This window comes from Phocoena phocoena, chromosome 19 (assembly GCF_963924675.1).
Source record: "Phocoena phocoena chromosome 19, mPhoPho1.1, whole genome shotgun sequence".
NCBI classification, from domain to species: domain Eukaryota; kingdom Metazoa; phylum Chordata; class Mammalia; order Artiodactyla; family Phocoenidae; genus Phocoena; species Phocoena phocoena.
In genome coordinates this window covers 43,360,129-43,380,276 of record NC_089237.1, presented here as the reverse complement: position 1 = coordinate 43,380,276, position 20,148 = coordinate 43,360,129, and the positions used below count along the sequence as shown (strand labels likewise).

The following is a 20,148-nucleotide window of genomic DNA, read 5'->3' as shown; positions in this document are numbered from 1 at the left end:
GGTATACGTGGGTGTATACATATGTAAGAATTTATTTGTGTACTTAGCTCTATATAAATTATGCCTCGATTTTAACAAGAAAAAAAGCAAAGGATAGAACAGTGTGTATAATATATGCAATATTTGTGTGAAAACAAAAAAGGAGGCGGAAGAATATACATATGTCTTTGCTTATATAAAAGTATCTCCAGAAGGACACACAAGAAACAGCCAAGATCTGCCTATAGGGGGAACTGGGGCCTGGTGACAGCAGCAGCAGGACTTTTGTCATATATATACCCTTTCAGACCTCTTGAGGTTTGAATTATAAATGTATTTCAATCCAAACTAAATAAAGTTTTAAAAAAACCACAAAAGATATACTGGAAAGGAGGATGGGGATAGAGTGGGTGGTATCTTCCAGAGAAAAGGTCCAAGGTCCATTCATAGGGTGGGGAGGCCTGAGGGCAGAAAGAACTCACATTTTTGGAGGACTAGATTTTTTTAAGCGTTGTATATCATAGTAACAACAGAACAAACAGCAACAGTGTTTGGGGAACAGTTTGTGATGCATCCATGAACATTAGCTTACTCCTGGGAGCGACCACCCCTGGGAGTTAGGCAGGTCTGCGATTCTTAGTACACAAGCAAGGAAACCAGCTCAGAGAGGTTAGGTGACTTTCCCGAGGTCACACAGTCCCTGTGTGACCCGGGACCCCAGGTCTCTGAACCAGAGCACGGCTCTATAAGAGACCCCTGGGCCAGAAAATGAGGGGAAAAGCGTGGGCATTGGGGCCCGACCACACTGGCTTTGAATCCTGCCAACTACTGGCTGTGGGATGGGTCAAAGCCTTTGCAAATGAGGCCAGCACTCTCCCCTCACAGGGATCTGGGGGGGATCGCTCGCGTGCTGTATAAATGTGCAGAGCATGGACTGTGGGCGTGGACGTCACTGCTTCTACTCAGCCAAGATGGGAGCTTGTGGGGCAAAAGGACAAAGACGCCCACCCCCTTGGAACGCTTTTTAAGGAGCCCCGATCTGGCCACCCTGGGATCACACTCTCCTTCTCTCTGGTCTTTAGTCTCCTCTCATGTCAACATGGGGGGAAGGGGAGCAGCTTGGTGGTACGTGAGATGACCTCCACCAGGAAGTCCTGAAAGCAGGTTGAAATGAGAGTCGGGGCTCGGCCGGAGAAGAGGCAGGTGCCAGGGAGGTGGAAGGGGCGGGGTGAGCGTCATGGGACAGTTTTCTCCCCTCACGATTGGACCAAAAACCTTCAGAGCTTCTTGTCGAGAGAGGCCCAGATCACGAATTTAGAAAAACCAAGAGGGTATGACCGTGATGTCCCATACCCACGCCCGGAACCCAGGCAGGCAGGGCGGCCTGGCCATGCCAGACAAGAGGGGTACTGCTGCCCGGGTGGAAGGGAGCGGCAGCCTGGGAAGCACTCGGGGTCCAGCTGGCAAATCCTCTGTGCGACCAGGTGCAGCCAAGGCAAAAATGAAACAAAACTGATCCTGGTGTCCCTTGGATAAGTCGGCCTCTCTCCGGCTAGAGGTAGAGGTTAAATACCCAGCGCTCCCCAGGGCTGGACGCGTGAGCCTCACATGCACTTCACCCCATTTTATCCTCACGACAGGACTGAGAGCAAGTCCCAACCGCAGAGGGGGAAACTGAGGTTGGGAGGGATTCCTGCCGACGGGCGATGGGGGGGTCCCCACCGGAGAGGGAACAGGAGAGGTCCTGCTCTCTCACTGCTGGGAATATCGCACTGGACACCGGGTGGAGAGGGAGGCTCTCAGACCTTCACTCAGACAGCTTCCCCTGGTGCCGGAGACTCTCCTCCCCGAGGCTCTGGGGTACAGGCATCCCGGCCCTGCCAAGGCTCTCAACAGAGGTGCCTGGGCACCAGCCACGGGGCTCAAGCAGCGTCTCGGTGGCCACGTGACCTCGGGCAAATGACTCAAGCCCCGCGAGCCGAGTCTGCACCGCTGGGTGAGGATCCGAGGCTGGCCTCCCGCACAGGCTGGAGTACAGCTCACGCTCCGGGGGGGAATGAGTGGGCCCTGCTGTGTTCACAGCATCCTTTAATGGGGCAGCCAGAGCACCACGCATTCCAAGGGACCATCCTGCTGGCCATCGGCGCGGGGGGGACGGCGGGGGGCGGAACGAGGCGCCGCCCGGAGCTGCTGTTGGCAGCACACGTCAGCCTCACGAGCGCTGAGGCCGAGGTCTGGGCTGTCCACGTCATGGGTCCACATCAGCCACGCCAGCTGCGCGAGTGCCAGAGTCACCGGAAGTTGCTGGAATCCAGACTGGCAACCCGAGAACCTTAGGGATGGGGTCTGGAGTTTCAGCACGTTCCACGGGGCTCTGATGTGTGGCCAGTTATGTCCACGTAACTGATGTCGTGCTGGACCCAGAGGACGCTCTCGGCCCCTCCTCCCTGGGCCTTTGACCCTGTTTCTCCTGGAACCTGTTTTTCCCCAGCAGACTGAGGAAGAGACCCAAGGAGGGGCAGGAAAGGGCCCAGCAAGTCCCAAAGGCTGCTGGTGACAGGCAGGGGCTCCAGGTGGGTGTCGGGCCGTGTCCACAGAGGCATGGACAGACAGACCGGAGGCAAAGAGCCCTGAGAGACGGGGGTCAGGACAGCCCCTCCCCATGTGCTGAAGAGCGACCCCCTGGTAGAGGCTCGGCTTATATGGGTCCCAGCCCAGCTCTGTGCCCCCTCCCCGCCCCAGCCCAGCTGGGCCTACCTGTGTGTCACCGAGAGCCCGATGTCCCTTCGTACCATCTGTGGGGATCCGTGCAGGAGATCTGTGGGGAAAAGGGCCAGGTCAGGCAGGCTGAGGGGGCCCTGCTGGGGACGGCGTGTGCTTGTGACCTTCTGTCTCAGATATAACAGGCTAGGGCGGTACGGAGGGACTGCCATATGGCAGAGGGACAGTTCCCTGAACCTGCATCTAATCAAGACAGAGACGGCCAGGCGAGACCAAAGGGGGCCAGTGTGGTCACCCTCATGCTTGGGCCCCCCCGCAAACAAATGGTACCACTTAGCCTCCGCAGACGGTTCAGAAATGGTCCCTGTGAGGTTTCTAGCATTGGCGGGAGGCAAAGCCAAGGTGAGGACAGCAGCTCCGCTCCCCCCCCGTCTCTTGCACTTCCTTGTGGATGCACCCACAGGCCACCAATTCTGGCTGCTTCTTGGTAAGCGAGCAGAATCTGCCTGACCCTTGGCAGAGGGCTTGAGGCTGGTCGGCCACGTGGCATACCTAGCTTTCCAGTCACAAGCACCTTGGGAATTTTGCTCTGAGAGCCACCAATGCCAGAGCCCAGGAGGTAGAGGGAAGACGAGGTGAAGCTTTACCTGTTCCCACGTAGTACAGCCCCAGCCGGGCACTCAGTCTGAGCCTTTGGGGAAGTCTCAGGCCACGAGCTTTGCCTGCCTTCCTAGAGGGCACCCTGGCCCCTCTCTCCAATCCTGGCTTCCTCATAAGAACAGGCATCCCTGGTGTTCGTGGTATAATAGGTCAAGCAGTAGGGGAGCAGCTGAAAGCAATCTGTCCATCCACCAGCAGCCCACATGTCTAACCCCATCTCCCCTCCTCCACCAGGGCACCCCCCTCCCCCCACCCTCCCTTCTGCCCATACTCAACACTGCCTATCTCCTCCTAGAGCAGGGGTTCTTAACTGAGCCCACGGATGGGAACCCTCAGGGGCTCTGGGAACCCTCTGGACTGGTAAGCGGAATGATGTGTGCTTTCCCTTAGAAAGAGAGTCTACACTTTTATCCAATTATCAAATAGATCTGTGACCCAGAAAGGTCAGGAACACTCCAGTGATCTGTGGCCAACTCATACCCTCTGAGTCAGCCTTCCACCCCATGCTGGCCTGGCACACAGCTGGCGCTCAGTAAGTGATGGTCCACTCAAGGCCAAGTACCACACACCCAGCCACAGAAGGGAGTGATGGAGGTACTGACTTTTCCTCCTACACCAAGGGGGGAGTCTGATTGGAACCAAAAGCCCTCTGCCACCCCCTGATAGTTGAACCCACAATCTCGCCAGCACGTCTGCCATGGAGCTGCCTCTTCCCAACTCCGTCCTGGGGGTGGGGGCCACCCTACCCCAGTCAGTAGCCAAAGCCATCAAAGCACGTGGGTCTAAAAGGGGTTAGGTTGCCAGTCTAGGAGAAACAGACTATGGGAAAATGAGATTTTAACCATCTATCTCTGAATGCAACCTACGATTGATTTGTAATGTCTGCCACAGGCCTGGGATAGATAGGAGGGAGGTGAGATGAGGCTGTCCCTGACGGAGATGAAACACTGGTCCTGAAGGCCTCGTCCTGCCTTCCTGGAAAACTGGGGAAGCAGCCTCACTGCTATGGTCCCTGAATTACTATAGCAACTGGGAAGATGGCAGGGCCAGGCTGTCCTAGGCATGCAAGTGCTGGATTCTCCTCCAAGCCTCTGTGAAGGGCCCTGGGAGTTTCTGCCTGTGCCCTGGGGACAAGGAAGTGCCCCCTCCCTCCTCTCTCACCCCGGTGGTCCTGCAGTCAGATCCGTTCTGGCAAAGTCACTGCCCCTCCGCATGTCTAAGACCCCGCTGACAGCCTCATCACTCTGCTTAGCCAGCTCGGGACAGTACAAAATTAAGCTATTTTGCTCACGCAAAAGCCAGAAGTCTCTGCATTTCCACTGAGACCATCAAAAGCAGACCCCCAGAGGTCACTTCCCTCTACTTTGACTCTGGAGAGGGATGCCCCACAGCACAGCCACGTGCAAGAACCAGCTCTCGACCCAGAGGTAGACAAGGGACTCAGAGGTTGCCTAGGCATCCTCATCCCCTCCCAAGGGGATAGTCGCACCCTCCGATCTCTCAGGGCCTCATTCAGAGCCGACCACGTTCCTGCCTCCAGGGAAGTTCCTCTCCTGAACAGAGGGGTCCCAAGACGTCAGCTAGGCTCTACGTATGGCTACCGTCCACCTACACTGGACAGACAGTGCCTCTCTCCCGGGAGCGAGGCGTCACCGTGGCAGCCCAGCCGGTAAACACTCCCTGCCAGAGGTCACCTGGGGGGGCAGCAAGGTGCAAGTGGGGCACCCCCGTAGGGCTGTCCGTGGACTGTGACGCTGTCAAGGTCTCAGCTTCTCAGAGCGGCTGCTGGCTGGGCTGGACCACCTCGTCATCTGAAGGTTCCCTGTCCTAGAGCTATTTTCCTGCCCAGCATCTCTGCTTCTGGACCATGGAAAGGCCAGCAGACTAAGAGAGGGTCGAAGAAATCCACCCTTGATGGGGACAGCGACACAAACAGGACTCCTGGGTGGCAGAGGGGATGAAAATGAATCACTCTTACCGAACCTGCAGGAGACAAAAAAGACAGAAAGTAGGATTATGTCACCGCACTGGCCTGGTGTTTCCCAGAACATCAGCCCTTGGGTGGGAGCAGGCAGGGTACTCGGATGAGGACTTTGAGCCCCTGGGGCATGGGGCCAGGCTGGCTGAGTGACCGGGGAACGTTTCCTCAATGAGAAGGGCCAGAGGTAGCTCCCCTGGCCCCCCACCAGTGGACAATGGAGCTACACCCTGCACTTTAATACATTAGCTTTTCTAAGCCTCGCCAGCCACCTGCATGGTAATTAGAGTTCACTCCATTTCACAGCTGAGGAAACAGGCTCACAGTCTCCCAAGGTCATGTGCCTGTAGGTGTGGGAGCCCTGCCCAGAGCCCTGGGAGGAGAGGTGCTCGGCCCAGGCAGGAGGGGGGCTCAGGCAGCCAGGGAGGAAGTGGCTGGGGCAGGAGGTGAGGAGGACAATTGTAAGAGCAGAGAGGCAGCCCCCAAGCAGGGCCAGGCCAGGACGTGCCCTGAGCGATGCCTCCCGGGGGTGCCGCTGTCCCAAGGACGAAGAGAGCTAGGAACCCAGGCCACTCAGTCCACCATCAGGGGTCATTGAGGGCAGCAGGGTGGCCTGAGCACCCATGTCAGTGCCAGTTTTGGTGGCTTTGTGGGGACCTGACTCAGAGTCTCAGGGCCCAAGGCCCCAGCTCACCAACGGTGGGATCTGAGGAAGTGGTGTCATCTGCCCGAGGCTCTGTTCTCCACCCAGAGCTGGGGATGAGACCAGAGCCCTCCTAAAACTCTTTTAAGGAAAAAAAATGAGGAAAGAGATGCACTGGGTTTTGCCCACTGAGATGCCCTCTGATGGACCCGTGTCCATGTTTCCACATGGTCATTATCACTGTGCTTCCTGAGAGACGATCCAGAGGGGGAGGAAGGCTCAGCCCTTTTGCGGGGTGGGGGGAGGAGGGAGGATCCAGGCCCCAGCAGGACAGCCTGATCGAGAGTGGCAGGTAGGTCACAGGTAGATTTCTCTCCTTGGGTGACACACACTCAAAACCATCAGAGATGTCCAGGGTTCATCCCATAAGGGACCCAAGATAGCCTGCACTGGGATGGGGGAACAAGCCCACGTGAGACCAAAAAAGACCATGTCAGGAGAGGGGCCAGGTCTCCAACCCTCAGAAGTACAAGAAGGTAAGAGGCACCCAAAGAAAACTCCCTCCTTCCCTTCTGCCCTGTCCACAAGGGTATATTGACAAGGGCGATTTTTGTAATAGCAAAAGGACCTAAATGTCCATCAAGAGGGGAGGAATTAGTTAAACTATACCCTGGAAAGAGGTTAAAAAAAAAAAAAAGTTAAAAAGATGAGGTAGTTTGAATAATTATAGATATATACAAAACTGATAACCTGGTTGGCTCCTGAAAGGAAAAGGAAAAATGGTAGGGGGTGACTTTATACTCTACAAAGCTCTACGCAAGCTACAAAGCTTTTGGACACTGGACTATGTGACTGTTACTACCTATAAAATAAACAGATTAAAAATTTTTTATAAATAAATAAGAGAGTAAGGTGCTTCAAGAGGTACTGACATGAAGTTCTCAGAAATAAAGGTAGGTTGAAAAAAACAGGGTATAGAACAGAGTACATAGTAATTGATAATCATTAGTAGTTTCAGCACGATATTCTAATTCCCCCTTCTGCACACATGGGAGGATGACATTCCTTGGTTCCATTGTTTGGGTAGGGCCGTAAATGGTGAGTGGAACTTTCAGGAAAAAGCATTTAATTACTCGGTTGTAACATCTAAAGTTCTTTTTTCCTCTGCCACGGTGGGATGTTCTAGACAATGTTCCAGCCTGGAATCTGAAATGAGGCTGACCGTGACGGACAGGTAGCACGACCAAGAGATAAATCTTTGTTATTTTAAGACCCAAAGATCCGGGGGTATTTGTTATCGCAGCACAACCCAATCTAACCTGGCTGACACATGGTATCATTTCGCGCGCGCGTGTGTGTGTGTGTGTGTGTGTGTTCAGAAAGAAATCTAGTAGGATTTGGCCCAAACTGATAAGGTAGTCTGGGGAACGGACTGAGAGATGGGAGCATCTTTCACTTTTCACTTTGCAGCTTCTATGTTGGCTGATTTGGTCCGTTTTCAATCGAGCCTGTGTTACCTTTACAATGAGAAAACCATAGTCCGAACTTTCAGTAGACGGCAAACTCAGCACCTGCCTGGCGGGAACACTTACCTCATCGGGGAGACCTCGTCGATGCGGTTCCCCAGCTGAGACTCGTGGGACTTGCTCCGGGTGAGCGTGGGGAAGCTGGGCAGCAGCTGGAAGACCTTGCGGCTGGGAGGGGGCGGCGTTCTGGGCGGTTTCAGCTTGGTGTGCCGGCGGAGCTGGGGCGTGGTCGGCGGAGTGATGAAGCTGGGCAGCGCACGGGGCGTCAGCCGGCCGCTGGTGTGCAGGGAGATACAGGGGTCCGCGAGGCCCTCGCCGGGGCCGGGGTTTGGGGAGTCCGAGGTGGGCAGAGCGGACACGGAGACGGAGCGTGGGCCCTGGGCACCGCTGCCCACTCTGCCCAGCTGGGAACTTCCTGGGGGCCAGGGCAGGCTGGCTGACGAGAGGCTGTCCGCGGGAGGCCCGGAACCACTTTCCCGTCGGGCATCCGACGAACTCCAGCCCGAGTCTTCTTTGTGGTCTCCGCCTGCGGGCCAAGAGGTCGAGTCACAGATGCTTGGGGCTGGAGGGATTCACAGGTGAGGTGGCCAGGACCCAGGAGCACAGTTCCTTAGCGGAGGCTCTAACTGCCAGCCTTCACCTGTTTAAGGCCACTGGTGCACATACACTATCGGGCTGACTGCGGGGGCACCAGCGTAGAGATGTCACTGTCCCCAATTTACAGAGAGGAAATTGAGGACCAGAGAGGGAATGCGCAGGGCTCCTGCTGGCAGGTCTGTGGGGAGCGGGCGAGGAAACCCACCCCCAAAGTGGGAGACCTCAGAGAGGGAAGTAGTGACTGACCTCTAAGAGTTAGGGAAGGGAAGCTGGGCTGTGTGAAGGGATAATTCCCCTCCAAGAAAACTCAATCATCGGGAAAAGAGGCTGCGCCGACCTTCCGACAGCAAATTGCCCTGGGAATTTACTAGAAAAGAGATCCAGCTAGAAAGAGATCAACAGCCACTTCCTTTTGAGGGGAGCCTGTGAGTGACTTTTGGCTGTCCTCGTGGTGACTCTGCCTGAGGCCCCTGAGGCCTTGAGGCTCCAGGGGTTCCAACTCAATGACACGGCCTGTCCATTCATTCGAGTATATGCCGGGTGTCAAGGCATAAAAAAAACACACATTCGTGGTGCCTGAGGAGTCCAATAAGAGTGACGCACACTTAACATGGCGTGCTGTGTGCTGACGCAGAGACGCATGGGGACTGAGAGGGTACAGAGGAGGAGGACCCTAAACAGCTTGGGGGTCAGGGGGCTTCCCAGCGGAGGTGGCATCAGGGCTGGGCCAGCTGGGGAAGAAGTGGAGAAGGTGTACCAGGCAGAGAGAACAGTGCATGCAAAGGCAGGGAGCACACAGCACTTTCGGGCAATGACTCCGCGTCCCACATGACTTGAGAGGTCAGGACAAACCAGGGAGAGGCAAGAGATGAAGTTGGAGGGTCAGCCCACCTGGGGCCAGCTCCGGAGGGGCCTTGGATGTCTTGCCAAGGGCTTGAGGTTTGACCTTACAGAAATGGGGAGATAGTGAAGGGGTAGGGGCAGGAAGAAAGGACCCCCATCCACAGAGACTCTGTTGTGGGGAAGAAGACACCTTCCTCCTCGTATTTATCGATGACTGGAAAGTACAGGAGGGCAGATTTTGACTCAAGGCAAAATGAACTTTCACCCGGTAATCCTTCTACTTTGCGAGTTGTACCCTGTCTTCCTAAATCCGCCCAGCATGGTGAGGTTGCTGAGATTCAGAGAGGCTGTGTACACTGCCAAGGTCACACAACTAAGTAAGCAGTGGGATGGGAACTGAGCTCTCGATCTCAACCACAGCACTGGGCCTCCTCCCCCAAGGCTACCAATGCTGAACTACCTATAACGGCACAGCCTTCGGAGGTAATGAGCTCTCTGCCATCAGCGGTGGTCAAGCCTAGCCCACAGAGCCATCTATTAGAGACGGTGGGGAGGGATCATCCTTCACAGTTCTTAGGGTTTGTCCATCCCATCCCCTCCTCGAACGCCCTTCCTCCTACCTCACTGCATGGTGACTTTCTATTCACGGATCAACTTGGAGAATGAGTTATTCATCTGTGTATTCCTTTATGCTTGCTCCTTTAGAACTGTGGCCAAGACCTACACTTTAATTTATAAACTGGCCTATAGGAGGCACTGAACACACTCTTGTTGAGGGGATGAAAGAATGAGTTCCACGGATCCACGGGCAAGTCTGCCACCAAAGGAAACAAGCCCTCAATTCTTCAAATTGTCTATTTAATCACCACTGCTTTGAGCCAGCTCATGGATGGCAAATGGCTCTTGTTGTGCATGCCAACACCAGTCAACTGGCAGTGGCTGCTTGAGAATGACTCTGGAGTCACTAAGTAAGAAGATCTCAGGGATTGATTAGTGATGTCTGCCATGGATGAAGGACAGGGAGTATCAGCAAGCATGATCTTCTCCTGTTCACCAGCCACTGGCATAAAGAAACATCCTTCATTACGTTTCTTAAGACCAGAGACATCCACATTTTCCATGACCCCACAGGCCTAATACTGAAAAGAGCACCTAATATGCACCAGGCTCTAGACTAAGTACTTATCCTTAACTCATTTAATCCTCACAACAGTTCTATGAGAGGAAGTGTTGTTGTGTCCATTTTACTCATAAGGAAGATGAGGCACAGTGAGGTTAAATAACGGGCCAGGGTCCCGTGGGTTCTAAGTGGCTTAGCAGAGTCCTAGGCCTAGGCAGTCTAATTCCACAGTCTATCTTTACTGCAGCCTGACTGCTCTCACCTGGCCCTGTCTGGTGCCATGAAGACTCTGACTGCATGACCTGAGAGACAGGGTGATCACAGTTACCCACCCAGCCCCCAGCAGGTACACTCGAAGTGCAGCCACTACTGGGCAGACCCGTCTGCCTGCCCGTGTCCTGGACTGGGGTGCGGCAGGTCCCTCTTGGGGATGTAGGGGTATCACAAGCCGAGATGGAATGAGAAAGAAGCACCTGGAAGAAACTCTCTGCCCAGGACCTCCTCGGGGACATAGTGGAAAAAGCACCCTCTGAGGAAGAAAACTGGGTGCAAAGCCCAGCTCTGCCACGTGTCAGGTGCAGGACCCAAGACAACTCATCCAGGGCCTCCAGTGCTCGGATGCTTTAGCTACAAAAGGAGCTCACCACCACCTCTTAAAAGGATGTTGCCGGGCTTCCCTGGTGGCGCAGTGGTTGGGAGTCCGCCTGCTGATGCAGGGGACATGGGTTCGTGCCCCGGTCCGGGAAGATCCCACATGCAGCAGAGCGGCTGGGCCCGTGAGCCATGGCCGCTGAGCCTGTGCGTCCGGAGCCTGTGCTCCACAACGGGAGAGGCCACAACGGCGAGACGCCCGTGTACCGCAAAAAAAAAAAAAAAAAAAAAAAGGATGTTGCCACATGTGTGTCAAGTGCCTGGCACATAAGAAGTGCTTCGTAAATTAGTGATCTTCCTATCTTGGCACCCAGGATGGACAGACAGCAGCCTTAACACACGGGGGTCACCACCACCCAATGGCTGGCTCCTCTACAACTGTTTATAATGCAGGCATAGAGCGGGAGGGCTGACAAGGTCCCCCAGATTCCCAGCTTGGGTGGCAAGTACTTTTTTTTCTTTTTTTTTTCCTGACTGTTGTCTGAAGGTGACTGACAGCAATGGCTAAATTAATCCATCAGAAATATCTTTTCTCTTGACATAAAGAAAAAAGACAGTGAAATGTGCACAGGTGGCAAAGGCTGAGGCTCAAATCACAGTTCTGCCACCCACTGCTGTGTGTCCTTGGTTACCCTCTCTGGGCTCAGTCTCCTTCTCTGTAAAATGTGGGGACAAGACTGCTAACCATGTCCCTGTCCTGTTTACTCCATGGCACTTGCCAGAGGCCAGATGTGTTGAGGTTTTCCGAACTGAGTGAAGCTCTGGGCTCCGTGTTCAGAGGAAGACTTGGTACAATGGGGCCAGGGAAGAAATTAAGCACAGTCCCCTCTGGGAAAAAAAAAATCAAGTAGAATATAAACCTCAGAGCCTTCCTTAAGCTTCAGGCAGCCAGAGATAAGACAAGTGGCTCAGCGAATTAAAAAATGGAGCAAATCCCATTCATTAGGCTCATTTTAAAGGCTTATCTGGGTGGTCATGGGAGCGTTAAGTCAGGGCATTTGAAGCTGTTTCCAGGGCAAGATTTAGAAAGCCTGCAAATAATTCCCGAGGAACATTATTCATAATGCCAGGATTATACACTTCGCCTGAGGCAGCCATGTCCACACTCACAGCTGAAACGAGGTACAGTTTCTCTCCTCAGGCTTGGTTCAGGCTGAGCCCACACCAGCGTGTGCTCTTCTGAGCACACAGCCCAGCCACCTGGCGATGGGGATGGAGAGGGGAGGGGGAGGGGAGGGAGAGGGCAGGGAGAGGGGAGGGAGGGGGCTGGACTGCAGGAAACTACAGAAGAGTCACAGAGCCCCACAGAGGTGCTCCACAGGGAGCAAATCACGCAGCCCTGCCCAGCAGACCAGCCCGGGGCTCCTAACAATGGCTCAAGCTTCATACTGGCCAGCCCAGTTGGGATCTGGGAACCTTCTGTCTCAGGGAGAGCCCTCTGCCTCGGGTCAGGTCCATCACACGCTTTCTGAGGGTGGACCCTGGCCGTTCCAAGCTGGCCCAGAGACCCTGATCACACTGGCCCCACCCCATCATCCATCCCAGCAAAAGCCCTGGCGCCCAGGGAACCAGGCCAAGCCTGGGAGAGAAGTCCAGTGTCCAGGCCAAGGGAGAGGGAGAGGGAAACGATGGGGCTGGTCCTACCTACCCAGGCCTGTCACCTTCCGCAGGCAGGTGAGGGCGTACTGCAGGCGGCCACACTCCTCGGCACTGGCCCCGCAGCGCCGCAGCGTCTCCTTCACCTTAGCCTCGTTCATGTCCAGCAGGGCATCCAGCGTGAGCTCGCAGAGGATCTCCTGAGGAGGCACAGGACAGGCGGAGAGCCGGCTGAGCGGTCACCCTCCTCCCAGCCGGGGCCAGCCTCCCGCTGAGTGGCAGGGGCCAGCTGCTGGCGGGCTGGCCTCTGACCCGGAGCCACCACTTGTCTGAGGACACCAGCAGTCAACCCCGGCCCCCGCCCCCAGCGCTCTGAGACAGCAGCTGAAGCAGAGATGCCAAAACTTGGGGTTGGGGGGAAAGGAAGGAAAATACCAGAAAAGTTCTGATAAGAGCGTGTTCCCTTCTCGTCTCTTTTTATTTATCCTTCCACACAGGAGAATGATGAACCACCACGACTTTTTAGAATGACAAGTACTTCAGATAAAGATAGCCCTTTACAATTTTGCTGTCTCTGAATCAGACAAAAATAGGTTTCAAATAAAATTGACTTATGGAGAGAAGGATTACAAAGAATTAACCCTCGCCAAGCACTGTGTAGGTCCTTACTACCCGGCTTTATCTGATTCTCAGTCGCACCCTTCCAAGGTTTCAAGGTAGCGGACATAAGTGAGATGCCCGAAGGATGGAAAGACTGGTACAGACCTTGAGGATGCAGGGGCCACACAGAAGGAACGAGGTAGCCTCGAGGAAACAGAGTGGCCCCTGGCGGACCAGCAAGAAGGGAACCTCAGGCCCGAGGCCACAAGGAAGTGGATTCTGCCAAAGACCTGAACGCACTTGGATGTGAGTTCTTCCCAAAGCTTCCAGGTAAGAGGCCAGCCTGGCTGACACCCCGACTTTGGCCGGGCAGGGAAGCTGGACGAGCCCGTGGGGACCTCTCCATCCAGTCTTCTTCCTGCAGGACTGTGAGCTAACATATGAGGGATGGTTTAAGCAGCTAAGTTCGTGGTAATTTGTTACACAGCAAAGAAAATGAGTACAGAGAGCGAGTATTTGAATCAAGGCCTAACTCCAAAGCTTATGCTCTTTCCTCTCATCAAGGAGTGGGGAAACCCCCCCGGCTCTGATTACTTTGAGCCACATGTGATACGGAGCCTGGAGCTCAGAACAATGGGGCACGTCCCTGGCCTCAAGTGGCTTGTGGAGTGACTGACGTGAAAATAAGTTATCGCAATGCAATAAGATAGGGCCCAGCAGAGGGAAAGCTCAAAGAGCTATGGGATCAGTGGTGAGCTTGGGGGGCTGCGGGGGGTGTTGTCCCCTTTCTGGAGTTTCCAGATTTTCTATAACAGGGAAGGCCAAACATCCCACAACATCCCACAACAAATGATTCATATAAGCTTGCAGTTTTTGATCTAGGCTGATTTGCATTGATTTTATTAGCAAGCTGTACCTAATTTTACGAGAGCAATGTTATGGTCAGTCAATCCATGGTGCTATAAATCTTAAACTCAAGTGTCAAAACAACCTGATGAAGATACCGGCTATGAGTCATTAGGGCAATGGTTTGGGGGCTCTGTGACGCCTGGGGGGTGGGGCCACATCTGAGGCCTGGCATGTGGCCCCTGGTGTCTGGCCGTGTCCCCTCTCCCCACCGTTGTGTCCTGTATGTATATTCTTCAGTCTCCAGGGTTGTGGGAAAGAATCTCATGGCTGTTTAGAATGACTCACACCAAAAATTAGAAATAAACAGATACCCCAAAGCACCACGAAGCGCATCATTGGTTTGGACAGACCCCTGGTTGTCAGAAGTCCTTCCAGACGATAAAATGAGAACGGGAAACCGTGGATAAGAACAGCACACAGAGCAGGCTGATTAGATAATGGTCCCAGGGCAGAAGCTTTTGTTAAATCAATGTGTCTTCCTCTATTGTCTTCAATAACACTCTTCACTGAAATGCAATTTTGACATCTTCTGCCCTCATTTCACTGTGAAAAGCTATTTGGCAATATTGTCAGGGGAGAGCAAATGGAAGTGATGTTGACCTGCACAAGACAACCCTCCACCTTTCCCCAGGGTGCCCTCCGTGCTCACCCACACATGCGCGTTTCCCCAAGGCTGTGATGGCTCAGCAGTTCTACGGAAAGTGGAGATTCCAGTATCTGCTTGATTTGGGGATGGAGGTGGATTGATGACGACAAAGACAAGCCTAGGAACCCAATCCCCAATCTAACTACAATGCAAATTCAGCTTTTTTTTTCTTTTATTATTCCTTTCCTCCCTGCCCACACCAAGTTTCAGTTTCTCAAGCATAATAACTACATTTATTATTACAAACTATTTGCTAGTGCTTTACAATACGTTCAGGGCTTTGTATACTGTCTCCACTCAAAACAATGCAGCAAGGAGATGCTGTTAAGCCCATTTTATTGAGGTTCAGTGACCTCACGCAGTGCAACTTAATAAATGGCGAGGCCACAACTGAAACCCCAGTGTGCTGGGTCCCAAAGCTCCTTCAACCATTCCCCACTGTCACTCGTGAACTCGGGCAAAGCCTTGGGACGCAGCAGCTATCTTGGGGAAAATGATTTTTTTCAAAGTAAAGGAATTAATTTCTACCTGCTTTCTGGAAAAAAAAATATATATACATATACATATACTGTAAATTGGAAGTCCTTTGTCTTTAGCAAGCAAAGAGAGAAAATATGTTCAAATCCATTCCCTTTTTTAAAAAAGGGGAAAAAAAGGTATTTCCTTACAGCTTCGAATGAGCTGGAAAGTTTCTCTCACTCCCCTGAGACTTCAGGGCTCAGTCCACCCCATGGGGATAAGGCAGCAGGGGCTGCTTTCCCTTCCCTCCTGTGTACTCCACCAAACCTCACACGTGGATGCGATTCTCCCCCTCACAGCCACAGGCACAGCCAAGTCGCAGTTAGGAAGTTATTTCAGACCAGAGTAATTCAGGTACAATTGTTCTGGATAATCTCTAAACCGAAAGCAAGTGAGGGGGACTTCCCTGGTAGTCCAGTGGTAAAGAATCCACCTTCCAATGTAGGGTACGCGGGTTCGATCCCTGGTCAGGAACTAAGATCCCACATGCCTCGGGGCAACTAAGCCCACGCGCCACAACTACTAAGCCCGAGCACCTCGACGAGAGAGCCCAGGTGCCGCAAACTACAGAGCCCATGCGCCCTGGAGCCCACGGGCCACACCTAGAGCAGAGAAAACCTGTCTGCCACTAGAGAGAAGCCCATGCACCCCAATGAGTGCTGCAATAAAGATCCCACATGCCGCAAGGAAGATCCGACGCAGCCAAATAAACAGATTTTTTTTTTTTGAAAAGAAAGCAAATTAGGGAATGAGCCTCACCGCCTGCTGACGGTGAACTCACGGGCCTGTTGACAACCCAGCAGGCAAAGGCGCCCTGAAATGCTCTCAGGTCTGAGAGGCCCCGAGGCTGTGGAGGGCCTCTGCCTGCCTGGAGTCACACGAAGATGCCAAGTTGTCTCAAAGCCAGGCGTCCAGACCCTGGCATTCTGGAGAAGGGACCAAGGCTGAGTGTCCACACTGCTTCAAGGAGAATTACTGCCCACCCCACCACAGCTTCTGTCTAAAGAAGAAAATGTGAACTGGAAACCAGGAAGGGAAGACATGGCTTCCCAGCCTGCTACGGGAGATGCTCTGGGTCCACCCAGCCTCGGGTCAGCATGTGAGCGCAGGGGTGGGCAGAGGGGCCACAGGACAGGGCACACTGGCTCCCCGCCTCTGCCCGTTCCCTCAAGCCACGACTTATGTCTCCGGCAGGTGACATTATGTTACTCTTTCTGATAATAATTAGAGGGCAGGACCAGTGGAGCGTGGAGATGACTCCCAATCTGTGATCACGAAACGGCTGCTTCTGTTCTCTGCAGCAAAAGGTGGGGACGGGCTGGGCCAAACACGCTGCGCCCTTCCCCACCCATCCCAGCTGCTGACGGCAACTGGTGTCCCAGGCCAGGCTGGGTATCAAATGGTGTCCCAGGACTTACCAGCAGCCACGGGGCTGCCTGGAGTCTATACTTAGCAACCTGTACTGGCTGACACTGAAGGCCGTCCCCCTAGCCGTGGCCGGTCAGGCGGGCCGTGGAGATGCCATGGGCTTCACAGCCTGTGTGTGGACCGCGTGCCGCAAGAACCTGTGGCAGCTCAGGACGGAACTCGGGTGAAGGCCTGGGCTGAAGGAAGACAGAGACGCAAGCCCATACTTGGTGTCTCCGTCTAGCATTCTGTCTAGTCCTAGAGCACAGCATGGATCAGTCACGGCAGCAACTGTCTCAATCAGTGCGGCAGGCGCGCAAGGTCCATAGGCCGAACCTGGATTTCTGGCGCATGAGCAGAGGTGTCCACCAGCTTCCCTGGCTGGGGCTTAACTCAAGGGCCAGGATCCTTCCCCACAGATGCTTGCCTGGGAACTGGTCCCACCAGAGAGACCAGAGGTGGACCCCAGAACCGTGTGGATGGTGACGTGGGACCTTGGCACCCCTCTGTGGCCAGGGCTCAGTGGGAGGGCTAGGACAGAAGAGGCAGAGGAGCTAGGGGTTCCTATGGCAGCCCAGGCCGGGAGCCCCCATGCCTCCAGCTGGCAAGGGAGAGCCTGACGGAGGTTCCTTCCTGCCTTCTCACCACTGCTGGCGCTGAAGGAGAGGGGGTGAAACTTGGATAATAATAGTTGGATATTCTGGTAGGCACAGGAGGGGCTAAGGCAGTAGGGGCCTGGGTCAGGCGCCTCCTGGGGTTTCCATGGAGATCAGCGGACAGCTTGGGGATACTGGCTTTGTCTGTGGACCAGTCTTGGACCTAGTCACTATCCCAGCCCTAGAAAATGAGAAAAAGCCCCTCCTGGGAGAAGTCAGCCCCTTCCGGGAGGGCTTCTCTCTACCACCTCCCAGCTAGCTGACCAGTACAGCAAAAGAAGGATCAGACTTGGTCCTTGGAACCCTCTTGACCTTGGGCCAGTTCCTGCCCCTTCACTGGGCTTCAGTTTCATCATTTATAAAATGAGTGGGTTTGGATAGATCAGATCAGTAGCTCTTGACCCTGGTGGCACCCTGGAATTACCTGGGAGGCTTTAAAAAATGATCCTGGGGCTTCCCTGGTGGCGCAGTGGTTGAGTGTCCGCCTGCCGATGCAGGGGACACGGATTCGTGACCCGGTCTGGGAAGATCCCACATGCTGCGGAGCAGCTAGGCCCATGAGCCATGGCCGCTGAGCCTGCGCGTCCGGAGCCTGTGCTCTGCAACAGGAGAGGCCACAGCAGTGAGAGGCCCGCGTACCGCAAAAAAAAAAAAAAAGATCCTGATGCCCAGGCCCCGCCTCAGACCAATCAAATCAAAATTTCTGGGGGTAAGGACCATGCAGGCACAAAGGCTGCAGGGCTTTAAGTCTGGCTAAAGTAGCCCAGGGCAGAAAGGGTCTGAGAAGGCAGATCTGTCCTCTCATGAGCCCACACTCCTTCAACCCAACCCTAGCCTAGCTCAAGCTCATAGATGTCCCAGGAGATATGCTCTCCTGTACACTGCTGCCTCCCTCCCTCCTAGGCAGGGTAGGGGCTCACAGAGCGGGAAGCCTGGTGGACCCTTCAGGGAGTGGCTGTCTCTGGCCTACGCATTAGTATGTCTGGGCTTAAAAGCCTTAGAAAGTGGTGTGGAGCCGGAGGGATGCAGGAGAAAGGGATCAAGAAAGGGTGAGTGATGAGCATTTATTACTCATCTCCTGGGTGCCAGGCACTCTGTTAGATGAACTATAGAGGTCAGCACATGCAGTCCTCATAACAGCCTGAGATGGATGATAAGGCTCAGAGACGGTGGGTAACTTGCTCAAGGCCACACAGCCTGATAGATGAGGCTGAGGCACGGGCCACCTCTGCCTCTTCACAGCCAGCTGGCTCTGCCTGTACTGATGCCCACTTCTTTGCTCTATAAAGTGAGATCTTTTTCCCAGGCCAGAGTCTACCTGGCATCACAGGTCACATCTGGCTTTCCAGACTCCACGCTGTGCCCTATTCCTATGCCCAGCTGGGGGGTACGCTCCAGCTGCGGGGTTAAAAGCAGCTGCAGGAGGCCTCCCAGTGGGTCTTCTCTCTACATTCCTTTTCAATCCCCTCAGCGGGCCTGCCAGGCCCCCTCAGACCCCCTCCTGTCCTCTGGAGGAGGTGGGTGCTCTCTAACTCTGCCTGGGACCAGGTCTCCAGCTTCTGGCGGCATCTGCTCTCACCACAGCCACCACCATCACCCCAGGGGGCTGAGCCCACCCTCCGGGAAAGCCTGTCTTGTGGCTGCCTCCCAGGTCCCATTCTTCCTCCCATAAATCCCGAGCTACCTAGTGCAGGAATTGGCACACTTTTTCTGAACAAGGCCAGAGAGTGAGTATTTTCAGCTTTGCAGGCCATATGGTCTCTGTCACAACTACTCAATTCTGCCATCAGGGCACCAAAACCACCACAGACAACATGGAAACAAATGGTCGTGGCTATGTGCCAATAAAACCTTAAGTGTGCACGCAGAACCTTGAATTTCGTATCATTTTCACATGTCACGAAAGAGCCTTGTTTTGCTTTGTTTTGTTTTTCCTACCAGTTGAAAATGTGAAAACCATTTTTTAGTTCGAAAGGCTGTGTAAAAACCAGTGGTGGGCTGGATTTGGCCCATAGGCTGTAATTTAGCAACCCCTGACCTCGTGGGTCATTCAGCCACTCAATAAACACACGTTAACTATGTTGGGCTCCATCCCCTGGTGGCCCTGGGTCTCACTGCTCCTTCCTGCCTGCCTCTCCCTGTGCTGACGTGTCTTCTCCCCATCCAATCCCAGCACACAATCAGCAGAAGGGGAACACAACGGAGAGGCAAGGCAGGCCCACATCTGCCATCTCGGCAGCCTACATTTTGTCACCTTTCTATGTGTCATCAACACACATTTCCAAAACTGCTCCTCCTGGATGCTGTTTGAAAATGGCCAGATGACCATGATTAGAGAAACATATACATACCAGACACCGCCCCCTAGGTTTGGGACTGTGTGCTTCCCCCAATACACGCTACTCCCAAAATGGACAGAGGAGATGGGTGGGCTTCTGTAGCAGGGGGTTCTCTACCCCCAGGATGCTTGCTCTCTGTGGGAAAGAACCCACTAGACTCTCCACTAGACTCCACAGTAAAACTCAAACCCAAAATGGAATACTCTAAGACAAACAAACAAGAGAACACTCAAACGGAAGACTGGGGTCCAGGTAGGAAGGGGGAGGGTTTGACGGCAGCCAGAGAGCTACACTAGCCCTTGGGTGACACTTGGCTTCTAGGAAACAGGCAGGTGGGGAGTCCCTCCCTGTACGAGAGGGCAGTGTGGAGGGGCCAGAGCTGGGGAAGCTGGAGGGGTCAGGGGCCTGTCACCACGTCAGCCCTGCTCCAGGGCAGCAGCTTCCCCAGACCTACAGGCCCTCGTGGCGTCCCTTGTTGATACAGCAGATGGACGAGCAGGGTGGCAGTGGGCCGGCAGCTGGGTGAAGAGGAGGGCCTCCGGAGGGGGGTGGTGAGCGTGCAATGGACCATCCCAACAGGGACACTTTTGAGACGGGAAGCGGGAGAACTGTGAGGAACTGCCCAGGATGACAGCCCTGGCGAACTGGGATATGCCCAGTGATCCTCCACAGAGGGTGCAGGGAGCAGGGCCTGGTTTGAAACGCACCTCCCCAGCTCTCCTGGGGGTAAAGGCACCGACAGAAATAAACAGGGGCTC

General features: G+C 54.2%; 1 protein-coding gene across 3 annotated transcripts in view; it reads right to left on the bottom strand.

Moving 5' to 3' along the window:
• The window catches only part of KSR1 (kinase suppressor of ras 1), a 145,261-nt gene that overhangs the window by 25,679 nt on the left and 99,434 nt on the right, over positions 1 to 20,148 (bottom strand). For 2 of the 3 annotated variants that reach the window (XM_065896956.1, XM_065896957.1), the window contains exons 3-6: positions 12,367 to 12,514; positions 7,574 to 8,033; positions 5,339 to 5,343; positions 2,737 to 2,797 (exon numbers count right to left, since the gene is read on the bottom strand). In XM_065896956.1, coding sequence (XP_065753028.1) covers positions 2,737 to 2,797; positions 5,339 to 5,343; positions 7,574 to 8,033; positions 12,367 to 12,514 — 674 coding nt within the window. Of the gene's footprint in view, positions 1 to 2,736; positions 2,798 to 5,338; positions 5,344 to 7,573; positions 8,034 to 12,366; positions 12,515 to 20,148 lie in introns of those variants that run through there. The other variant, XM_065896958.1, reaches the window with a different exon arrangement.